The sequence below is a fragment of the Rhamphochromis longiceps genome, linkage group LG6, assembly GCF_057381845.1.
Source record: "Rhamphochromis longiceps isolate RC_006_pf linkage group LG6, R_longiceps_female_GT1.1, whole genome shotgun sequence".
Taxonomy (NCBI): Eukaryota; Metazoa; Chordata; class Actinopteri; order Cichliformes; family Cichlidae; genus Rhamphochromis; species Rhamphochromis longiceps.
This window is the reverse complement of record NC_140562.1, coordinates 34,694,057-34,705,698: the sequence shown is the minus strand read 5'-3', so window position 1 is coordinate 34,705,698 and position 11,642 is coordinate 34,694,057. Positions and strand designations below refer to the sequence as shown.

Below are 11,642 nucleotides of genomic sequence, written 5' to 3'. Positions count from 1 at the left end.
CGTGGATGATAATTTACTTGCCATATGCAACAAAAACGCTTTTTCAATTACACATTGATAAAGAAACGGTAACAAAAAACACGTCATAATACATGACCCAATTACAGATCAGGGAGCGTTGAGTAAAACATCCCCCCTGAGCCAACAGGTGGATCTCAGAAGGAGACATAAGAACATTTTGGAGCTTAAATAAATCGCCAAAGTTGGAGGATCACTGGAAAGGAAAATTCTGTATTTAAAGGATAATGTGGGTGAGAAGTCACTGGTTACCACTGTGACAAAGAATCTGTAATCAACCTACTGTTTGAGTAACACATAAAGAAACTAATAAACCAATACACAAAGAGTGGGCTTTGCATCGTCAGTAAAAGTATAATTATCAATTTAAACACTGTTAGGTTCATTTCTGGAATAAACTGAATTTTTATGATTGTTTAAATTTGAACAAAAGTGGAAGAAAAAAATCCTTTTTTCTGTGTTAACTTTATATAACCCATAAGAAACAGAATGTACTTGGCAGTCCCTAGAAACCCACGGATGTTTTCTAGGAAGTGACCAGGAGGGAGTCATCACTACTACGATTCCAGTAGCACCTGCTGGAGAGCACAAATGAATGCTATTTTGCCATTTACTAGTATAATCAGGCTAAACAAGGAACATAGGATGAGGTCATGTCTCTTCCTGTTTCTCGTCCTGTTTTTCCATCGACTTGTTTTGCTCGAGTCCCATTATGTCCCCCCTCCTATGCAAGTCATTAGCTCTTTGATTCCGCAGTCTCTTTCTCATTCTCTCTCTGTCCCGCGCACACCCTCTTTTTCTGATCTTCCTTAGCTGTCTCTACTCTCTAATTTGCAGAGGAGACACACTGCCCCAAGGTCCCCCTGGATAATTTGGCAACATCCCACATCAGAGAAGCACTGTAAAGGCGGGTGGCTATAGGGAAGGTTGTTTTAATATCTTCAGGGGCGTACGATGCTGCACCTCCAGTGGAGTCGCAGAGACAGCAGTCTGAGGCCCCTGTGGATAAATGACAGCTTAGCATGTGAAGTATTTTCTCACTGGTCTTCATTCCTGTTCTCACTGACAGCAGAGAATGAACATGTTGGAAGTGTGTCTTTCCCCCCTATCTGCCTCTTTGTCTATCTTTCTACTTAACTGGGTAAAAAGATCTGTGAGCATGTGTATGTACTCTCTGTGCAGGTTTTATGTGATTCCCTTAAACTCTTAATGAGCATTTACCATCAGACTTCTCTCTGCTATACTTTATAGGGCGTTGCACGGGACGGTTTGTAACAGTGTCTATGCCATTCTGTGTACCTCACCCCTCCCATCGCTTGAATTCATGTCTGTGCCGTGTTTTTCGTTGCTTCCTCATCTTTGCGTGTTTTTGCACACAACTCCGATTTTGCCCTTTGTTTCAGTTCTTTGTGCAGCCGAGTTTGTTTGTTTCACTCTGTTGTTATGCTGCCTGTAAAATGTGCAACAATGCATCTTTGGATGTATGCGTAAACATGTTTTCTTGTATGCATTTTCTCACGTGGGCACTTGCTTTCCACTTTCCTGACTTTCCTGCTGTGGCTATTGTCACCGGTTGTCAGTGCCTGGGAACGGAGGCGAACAATGGTCATCGGGAGGTAAAGGGCAACTGCCCCTGGGAGGGGAGACACTAGTCTGTCGCCTGTTAGGTTTACGTTCTAGTTGTCAGTTCATCAGCATATTTGTGAGGGAACAGGTGCTGTTAATGCTGCAGGTGTGTTCTAGGAGTGGCATTTTAAGATGTGGTGAAAATGTGCCCAGGGAAGAGTGTTGAGACAGGAAGTGAGAATTGAGACTGAGAGGTGTAGTAGTAGCTGCATCAGCATTGCTGATTTGAGGAAGAGGTTAGGGTGGGGCTGTATAATGTGTTGTTTTGATACTGTATCACAAGGAAAGGCTGAAAATATCCTGAAATGGAGATTATACCCAGGAAGCTTTCCCCCAGTGGCTGTATGGTTTGAGCAAAACAAAGGAAAGGCCTGACTGCAATCTTGATGGAAGACTATAGTATCTTGGCTAGAAATCCCTGACAAAGCAGAGAACCCCACAGCTTGTGGCCCTTTGGTAAATAAGCTCGCTGACAGTAGCATAGCCTGCAGTGTCAACATGAGGTCAGTAGAAGAAGCTCCTGAAAAAAAAAAAAGCTTTGTCACCCACACCCAATCATTTTCCTTGAACAAGCACTTGCTCTATCTGATGGACGATGTTTTGTGCAGGCAGCAATTATAAACGGACACCTGTGCTAGCTGGCTTTCTGTTTGCACAGTGAGTTTTGTAAATAGATGTAACTGAAGCACAGAGATAGCTATTTGTTATGTAACTACGACAATTCAGCCCGGGATTTGCTGACTTGTGTGTGCGCGCACGTTATTGTAAAGATCCACCATAGCTGTTTCACGTGGAGCCCATAAATTACAGTAATTGATCTCTGAAGGGGGAAAAGACAGCAAGGCACGACATGTATTTAGTGTTTGTGTGATCAGGCTTGACCTCCCATGGAGAACAAACATGGGTGATGAGGAGGAGACACAAAGGTTAAGAATGAGGGGCTCTGTCAGAGGTCTTGTTAACCACAGCAACAGGCCAAAACGACAGAAAAAAGACTGATTTAGATTAGTGTTACACTTCCGCTCACACTCATGTTGTCGCCTACCACTCTCAGAAAATACCATGTTTTTTTATTGTTAGTATTTCATATGTATCTTTACATTAGACATTCCTACAGGACTCTGCATTTTAGCCATGCACGAGTACTGTGTGTCTTCTGAGAACCTTCACAGACACGTCTTCTAAAGCAGTTCTCTTTTGCTTTACACTTTTACTCGTGTGGAAACAGCATAGGTTGAGGTCAAATGGCTTCCCTTTGGTGAATGGGAAGCAAAGGGGTGCTTCTGGTGTTTTGGAAAACTAACCAGACAAGAACACAAAGCTGTAAAAAGGTCAGCAGTATGAATAGCCACTCTTTAAATCTCTCAGCCCCAACGCTAGAACAAAAGTGTCACTCAGGAGGGCTGTGCATGTTCATTGTGAGGAGCTTCGTTTATATTCTCTCCACTCTCACATTGTCATTTTAACAATTTTCTTCCTCCTTATATTACTCTATGTTGGTTTTTTTTCCCTCTTCTCCACCAACTCTTCCCTCCTGAGTGCGGAGGTGCACATAGTGGATGTTGTATAATTACCCATGAACACCACTAGCAGAAGTGGTCCTCCGAGAATGATGTAAACTGGTGACATTTATGAAAATGTCAGTGAGTTTTCATGGGAGCAATAAGGGGTGAGAGTGACCATTATGGTGCATCTTTATTGTGGCAATCCATTTAGCTTCCTTGTGTTGTGCGTTTGAAAGATTTGAGAGTTTCATTCGGTCGTGTTCTAATATCACTTCAGTCCACTGAGACTCGGCGGATGACGTTGATTCGGAGATGATGCATAATGACTGCTGCAAAATCAAACTCTGAAATTTGCCCCAAGGCGAAACAGGATTACGTCAGTATTCAATATGCCTCAAAGTGTTTTCACATCCTCTGAAAACGTAGTTACTTGTCATAAATTTTAATCATGGATTGTCATCATTGCCTTTACTTTATCATCATCATCATATCACTGTAGCTCCTCTACATTTAAATTCAGAATGCTAGTCCTGAATCATTCAACTAACTAAAGTCAGCAGTTCACACTTCATAAGTAATTTCTCAGGTAAAACTTAGCTAGCAGCTCTTTGAGGCTCACAGTGGCACTTTAAGCTTTTAATGCTAACGTCAGCATGCTAACATGCTCCCTGAATTTGCCATCTTAAGGCCTTTTAAGACCTCGAATGTGTAATATTGCTGGCTTCATCAATCTGTTAAAGTGATAGCTTTCTGTCATTGAAGCAAAGGTCGGGATACCGCACTATCTCATGCAGCTGTCTCATCAGTGTATGCCAATGGTGGGATAGGGAAAGAAAAAACCAAAGGAGACACTGAAGAAGTTGTTTTGATCCTTGGGCACATTGCCAGAATGCTCTCTTCCTGTCTCAGCCTTTTAAAATGTGTTATTTTGTCATTCTGTGAAAGATGAAAAAAAATAATGAATAATTGTTCCAGTATTGAGTTGTCTAACTTAGTATATTTCAGTCAATTTGCATTCCTACACTAGCAGAAGTTTTAAACTAGGCGATGGAGCAGAGCTATCTTCTAAAGGTTACAGATTTAACAGCATTTTCGCACCTGGTAAACAAGCTGTGCACCGTAGAGTCATTTCAGAGCATTTTCCTGTTCTGAGGAGGAAGATACTATTGAATGTCTCGTACTGAAAGACGTTCTTGTACACCGACATGCCCACCCACCTGCTCTGGCCGGTCGCAGGCCACGGCAGACTCATGTTGCTTGGAGAAATGCACTCTTGACTGGCAGAGGCAGTTCACATTCAAGTGGAAAGCAACAAAATGAGTATTTTATTCAATAAGCCTTTTACCATGCAGAATATAATGGCATCTTATCATTTTGTAATCACTAACATTTTGACAATTCTGCTTTTTCCATTTAACTTTGTTTATTATATATGTATATGTATATATATATATATATATATATATATATATATATATATATATATATATATATATATATATATATCTTTATCTTGTAAGATAACGACCCTAAAATAGGAGAAAGACAATACCAATGATGAGATAATGCCCTATCTTTAAATGCTCTCTCGGGGGGGGGGGGGGGGGGGGGGGGGGTTTCTATGTAAGTAAGTAACTGTAATTTAATTACATATTTTTTCTTAGCAACTTTATCTCCATTATATGAAACTAGTAACTTCCTATCACAGTCCCTTGCCTCTCCTAATGCCCCTAATTTATGAGCTGTGGTTTGTTCCTTAGGCTCGTAAAAATGAGCGTGTCTCCTTGAAAATGCCTGACCTCTGTTCCTGTCTCCTCTCTTGATGTTTATAGTTCACTACGTCTTGTTTGGTCATAGGTTTTACCTTTAAAGTAAAGATCACGGGGTATCCTTTAATCAGAATAATAGCCAGAAGATGAGTGGTTTGAGTGTCTGTGTGTGGGGAGCTTCAAACAGTATGTCACAGGACATACGTACCCCTAAGCAATAGTCTCTTTCAGTCTGTACCGTCTCACTGTTACCAGTGTTTCCTGCTGGGACACATGACTCCCTTCTGCTTAGCAGCTCTTATCCCTCCTAATGCACGTGACCTGAATGGCCCAAACCTTCAGGAGGAGGAAAATATTATTATTGCGTCTAGAGCTTTTCATGCTATACTTTTCATGTCTATTGCTATATAAACACTTTGCTCACTGACAAAAAAAAGTTGCCCTGGAGCTATGCACTTCAGGAAGCAAAGACAGCATGAAAAGCAGAGCCTACAAAAGTAGGCCCAGTAACCTATAATGTTCAACTCTGTCCTGAAATCCCAAAGAGGTTTTGCCAAGCCCTTTTGAAAATCCACGCATTTTGTCATGTGCTGGCGCTGGCACCTTTCAAAGTCCAATCGGGATCCCTCTGAAATGGCTTTCCTTCGTCCATAGCTACCCCTCACAGAGGGTAAAGAGGTGGTGGGGCAGGGGAAGGAGGGACCTTCAGAGATTCCCCCTTGTGTCGGACTAAAGTTTCTGCTTCTGTGAACTTTACATCAAACGATCACGGGCTGCTGCTGGCTCTTTGAAGTGGCAAAGTGAGGGGGTGTATCAGGGCTTCATACAGGCTTCTGCCTCGACATGTTCTGGTTCAAAATGGACTCTGCGGCAGTATAAAAACATCTTAACTAAAGGTCTACTGAAAATGGCACAAGATCAAGGCTAAGAACTTATCTCTCAGTTACCCTTTCTGTCATTTCAGTGGGATCAGTCTTATACTAACACAGTTCTTCAAGCTCCTCTTTCTCACCTCTCTTTAAAGCTCAGATTTGGGAATTTGTGTGTGTTTTTATAGTAAATTCATCTTAGGCTTGTCTTCTTGCAGGCCTACAATGCTGCAAACATATGCAGTGAGGGACTCAAATGCAAACTTTAGAAGCAAACTTGTAAGAACAAAGGGCACAGAACACTACAGATTTCAGGAATGACTACAATAGCCACACAGCGAATATGCTAAGGAAACTGAGCAAGTAAACAGTATGATGCAACAAAGAACTGAGTCAAACTGAAGCCTTAAATACACATGAGGTAATCAAGAAACGTGGACATGTGAGGGTGTGGGGACACAGCTGAAGCTAATTAAAACAAGACCAGAAAGTAAAACTAAATACAAAAGCTAGTTTACTGTCAAAGTAAAACAGGAAGTGAGTTACTGAAAAGAATATAGAAAACTTTATATAAAAGGGAAAACAAGAGCTTATAGAAAACAAACTGTAATCAAGACTCAAAACCCAATGGGAACAGAAGAGGCAAAATACAAGAAAATACTGAAACAATTGACACCTAGAGCTAAGATACCATAGAGACTAATGAATAAGAGGAAATTAAACCTGGAGATACAACTAAATTAACTAAACTCAACTACAAAAAGCAACTGCAGCTAAACAACACAATTGATTATAAAAGAAACAAGCATACAAAGGAATAAATAATAACATATTTAATAAAAAGTCTGAGTTCTGAAATCCTAGGCCATTGACCCAGGAACATGACTAGACATGTTTGTAGCCCAGTAATCTCCAGTACTGATCTTTGTTTGGATTTACAGATGGTAACTTTCAGTGGGAGGTTCAGTTTGGAGTATACTATGGCATAAAGATCTGGAAAAAATGCTGGTGAGAAAACAGTATAGGCATGATAAACATGCACAGAGCCTCGTTTATTTTATTTTTTTTAACCTTTTTATTTGCTCAAATAGCGTGGTCAGTGAAGAAAATAATAACTTCCTACTTCTTTGTAACAAATTAAAACAACAAAAACTATTTTTACCTTCAAATCAAGTTTTAAATGCCTTTCTCATAGCTTGACTTCTGTAAACAGCAGTAGAATACAATAAAAGCTGTTAGTCCCAAACCTGCCATTGCTGTTTAAACTCAAGTTATGCTTATTTTTGTTTAATGTGATGCCACGTAAAACAGAATTATGAAACTCTTATGTAATGTTAACATGTAAATATGATTCATTGGTATAGTGTCCATGCATGCACGATTCTGTATTCTCTTCAAGGGCGGGCACAGGGACCATGAGGAATCCTTAGACTCTAAGGGGCCGGGCTCCCTGTTTTCCCATGCACCATCATCTACTGACATTGGCCACTGCTCCACATTAAACACCCTGCATTCATAAAAAAAAAAAGAAAAGAAAGAAAGAAAAGAGACACCATCTGACAAGAGCAGCGTCCCCCAGAAGCTGCCTCACTGCGAATTGCGCTCAGCCCGTCGCCAGAAAGCTCGGAAACTAAGAGGGGGGGAAATGGCCAAAAGTGAGAGGCAAAGAAGAAGTTTGAAGAGTGAGGAGTTCTTTTTTGATTCCGATGCGTCTCTCTTGGATCAGCAAGATTTCGAGATGTCTAGTTGTCCTTTCAATGACGTCTTCAACTCCAAAGACTCCCACATGGAGCAGATCAACACTTTTCTGAAAAATGTACAAGTTTTGCTGGAGGCTGCTAGGTTTCTTGAGAGCGCCGAGAGGAAGGACGGAAGTGAGTTTTATTTGTGTGCTGCGTTTGATCTTTTTCCCCCTTTGCATCTGAATTTCAGGAAGGAAAAAAAAAAGACTTCACTGTCAACAGATTCAGACAACAAAGGGTTGACTTCATTCAACTAAGCACCGCTGCCTGCAGTAAACACAGAATATGAAAGAGCACCAGACTGATTTAGGTGACCTTACTTATTGCAGTTACGGGAGGGGAGAAAAATATAAGCTTTCGTAATTTTACGGACTATTTTTACCTGCATTATCTTCGTGTAGAGCTATGTCACTCTCCACAACTCCCAACACAGGGATCTATAATTTTTGTACCTCCCTGCTGCATAGACAAAGCAATATGACATAATGATTAGGTGTGTGGGTGTGAATGTTGGCTACGATTCCGTTATAATAAATCTGACCACATTGCAGCGCCCTCCAACTCAGTTTAGGATGATGTCATTGTGCCCCCGCAGACTCGATCGGTGAAACAAACTGAAACTTTATAGATAAACGCCACGGCTATAGCTCGCGGCGTTGACTCGACCTTTTAGAAAATATCCGACCTTGCATGATTTTCTTGTTTATCACGTTATAAGAAATGATGTAATTATAGATAAGTTGGCTGATTGCAGAAAGCACGATCATTCAGATGGGTATTGGATTGGCACGTATCCAATGTAATGACATGTTATCTGGGCAATGCACTACTAAAAACGACTCTTTATGATCATTTTCATGGCTTCGCTTTCATCTAACTCGTGACTTTAAAAGACCGAAAAGACGAATTTATATATGCATTTTTCTGTGCACGGCATTTTTCGTGCAGAAAGGTCAGTCACGTTGGGTGAAACGCGCTGCGAAAGCCTTTGAAGTGATATCGACTATAATAATGCAACGTGGGAAATTTTCTACAGAAAGCAGTCCTCTCGATTGTTTGCTTCCTGCTATTTTGGGGGGCGTGTCGCACTGGCTTCCACATGGCGCAAGGTTCCTGCGGTTGGCTAGAGGCGAGCTCAACCCTCGCCGCCTGTCAAAGCCTTTCGCCAATCGAAGTTACGCTCGATAGCAACGTCACGTGTTGCTGGGCCTGGCTACAGCCGACCAAGACACGCCTACTGTCCCAGTGAAGGATGGGATTTGTAGGGCTTTTCTATAGGACTCGTAGTCTGGCAAGAATATGGAATTACATGGATATTTAGTAATTTAAATATGAAAAGCAGCCCTAATTAATGCTTTATTATTTTTTGTCATGCATTTATGACGTTGTCATGAAAAGAAGCAACAACGTTCCTAAACTTTGCAAGAACAATAGTAAACACACCATTTTTTAAAATAATTTCTGCTGATCTGTGCACTGGAACTCTGCCAGATGTATGTATTAATTTACACTGACCTGTTGTAGTTGCAGTTGAAACATTATTACAATCGTGAATGATTTTCCAATCGATATATATCTCAGTAAAGGTGAGCTAAATTGTGAACTTAATGGAATGTTTGCGTTTGAGGTAAAATGGACCATATTCACCAAAATACTCGATTTCCCAGAATGCATTGCACTTAGGCCGGCCTCTCCCGCCGCTGGATCCCCGCCTCTCAGCTGAGCAGCTAAGTAAACAAACAGGAAAGGAGAGGAAACGAGCTGCAGCACGCGCATTGCTGGTTCAGGGTTCCCTCGGGGACGTTTTATATTGTTTTTATCCAATTTTGTAAAAATTTGATATCGTGTTTCGTAGAAACTTTTAAATATTTTGATACGCTTTCTTTTTCTAACAGTGAATTCTGGCGAGGATTGGCTGTAGCTTGCTAGCTTGCGAACACTGGATTTTTTTTTCTTTCCTTCCCTTTTGGCGAAGGCTGTTCATGAGCCAGCAAAGGCACGGAACAAGGATATAACACGTCAGTTTTAATAATAACCAATGCACTGTCTTCCCTGTAATTAAAAAGCGGTCGTTGCTGCTGCTTGCAAAGCTAGATTGCAACGTCCAACACAGCCAGCCTCAGGAAAGAATGACGGCTGTTCAGCTAATAAATATCCAGCGGTTACTGGAAGCAGCAGAATACATAGAAAGGAGAGAAAGAGGTAATAACATTTCCAAATGTCTCAGTTGGCAGTGACAACCCTGTACTGGTTGTCGGCTCAAAAAGGGTGATTTTCGAAGTAGAAAGTGTCCCCCAAAAGAAAAAAGTGGCTAGTCAGTTAACCACCAGTTTTTTTTTTTTTTCCAACAGAGTGTGAACATGGATATGCCTCGACGTTTCCATCAAATCAGAACACAAACTACCAGAGGCAAAGGAAATTCCGAAATAAGAAGTTCAGCAGTAACCACAATAGGTAAGACACTATTCTCAGTCATTTTTGTGATTGCTGGGGAAAAGTGTCTGTTTTCTTCTTCGTCTTGCTATTTATATGCCAGTAATGAAAGTGAAGTTCTGGGATGGATGACACTGCTGCAGATAGCATGTGATCCTAAACTGCTGCCAGCTGGTTATTGCAGCGTTTACGCTTTTCAGATAAAGGGGCTTTCTAGGTAAAGAGACACTGACATTTGAATAACAAAAGATCGATCCTCGAACTTGTAGAGACATCTATAGTAGCTACGTGCACGTTTGACCGTCAACACCGCTGGTTCGGTGGATTTGACGGGGGGTGGCAGCAACAGGGGCTCTGCTGGCTTTTCATCAGCTGATTGTCAAACGGACTGCAGTGGTCAAGGTTAGGGATCATGGTGAAAGTAAAGACTTTAAAACGAAAAATGTCGCTTAAGAAAAAAAAATGTTGCAGCAACATCTTCTACTTCTTCTATTTATTGCCTAAACAATGCAGAAACATTTTCCCGTGATTTTTAAATTTAGTAATTTCTTTTTTTGTGGTTGACTTTCTGTATTTCCCCCTAGTATGCATTCTCCACTTCACTGTGGGAGAAAGGGATATTTAGTCTTATCCCCTAAAGAGGAAACGCTGCTATTTATGGCATGTTTTGTTTGCAGACACCAAAAGACGAATATGTGGAGCCATTTATAGGACTTATGTTTTGTATAATCACTGACTTGCTATTTCATCTTTACCTTCATATTCTATAAAAAAAAAACATGGGTTCACAGTTTGCATAATTTCAAAGCTACTGGTGATTGTTATGGAACATATGCTTAGTAACACTCGCTGATAATGACTGTCACATAGATTAAGGCCCTTGTCAAACACATTACTTTCACTGATGGCAGACACTTGTATTTAGTAACAGGAGTTGGGAGGATCCACTGGATTTGTGTGGGTTTTTTGTTTGTTTGTTTTTTTTAAGTTAGGCTGCTTACATTAATCTTTCCATCGACAGTCATACATCAAACACAAAGCCCACTCGTACTCTTGAAGAGCTTTTTAATATTAATGTAAGAGAAGGCCACCAAACAGGAACTGCGCATTACTCATCATGAGCGCACAATGCTGCCTAGTTCTGCATGGCAACAGTCACGATCAGATATATTGTTAGTCTGACACCATATTCATAACTCTTCATAGCATTTAGTCTTGTGAGAATATCCATAAGGACACATTAATGATGCTTAATGTAAAGTTAAATGCTAGAAAAGCTGTAAGCTTTCACAATGCATGCTTTTTCTGAAATCTGCTTCTAAAGTGGGACAACTTTGAGAGTCTGTAATCAAACTGTTTACGTATGCAGGAGAGAAAATGGAAGCAAGTGGCAAAGAGAAAAGATTTGGTTTTTAAATGCTTCGAGATGTGAAGAAGCACTACCAATAAAACTGTGCAGGGATAATGCTTGTTGTTTCTATTCATAGAGCTATGTTTACAACTCGCCTATTGCGTTAACACATTTTGTATTAAACACCCATTCACAGCTTCATATTGTGATGTGGTTTCGTTTACTCCCATGGGGAGATGGGCATCTGGCAAACTAAAAAAATAAGATCATTCGATGGGCCTTTTTCATTCAGAGATCCTGTGTATGACAGAAGCCAAGTGAGCAAATTA

The 11,642-nt window shown here is 40.7% G+C and overlaps 1 protein-coding gene across 2 annotated transcripts in view; it reads left to right on the top strand.

Annotated features, from left to right (window-relative positions):
* The first annotated feature begins 7,259 nt into the window (after positions 1-7,259).
* The window catches only part of mxi1 (max interactor 1, dimerization protein), a 32,315-nt gene continuing 27,932 nt past the window's right edge, over positions 7,260-11,642 (top strand). The window contains exons 1-2 of one of the 2 annotated variants that reach the window (XM_085410365.1): positions 7,260-7,661; positions 9,881-9,983. In XM_085410365.1, coding sequence (XP_085266491.1) covers positions 7,433-7,661; positions 9,881-9,983 — 332 coding nt within the window. In that variant the 5' untranslated portion in view covers positions 7,260-7,432. Of the gene's footprint in view, positions 7,662-9,263; positions 9,732-9,880; positions 9,984-11,642 lie in introns of those variants that run through there. The other variant, XM_085410366.1, reaches the window with a different exon arrangement.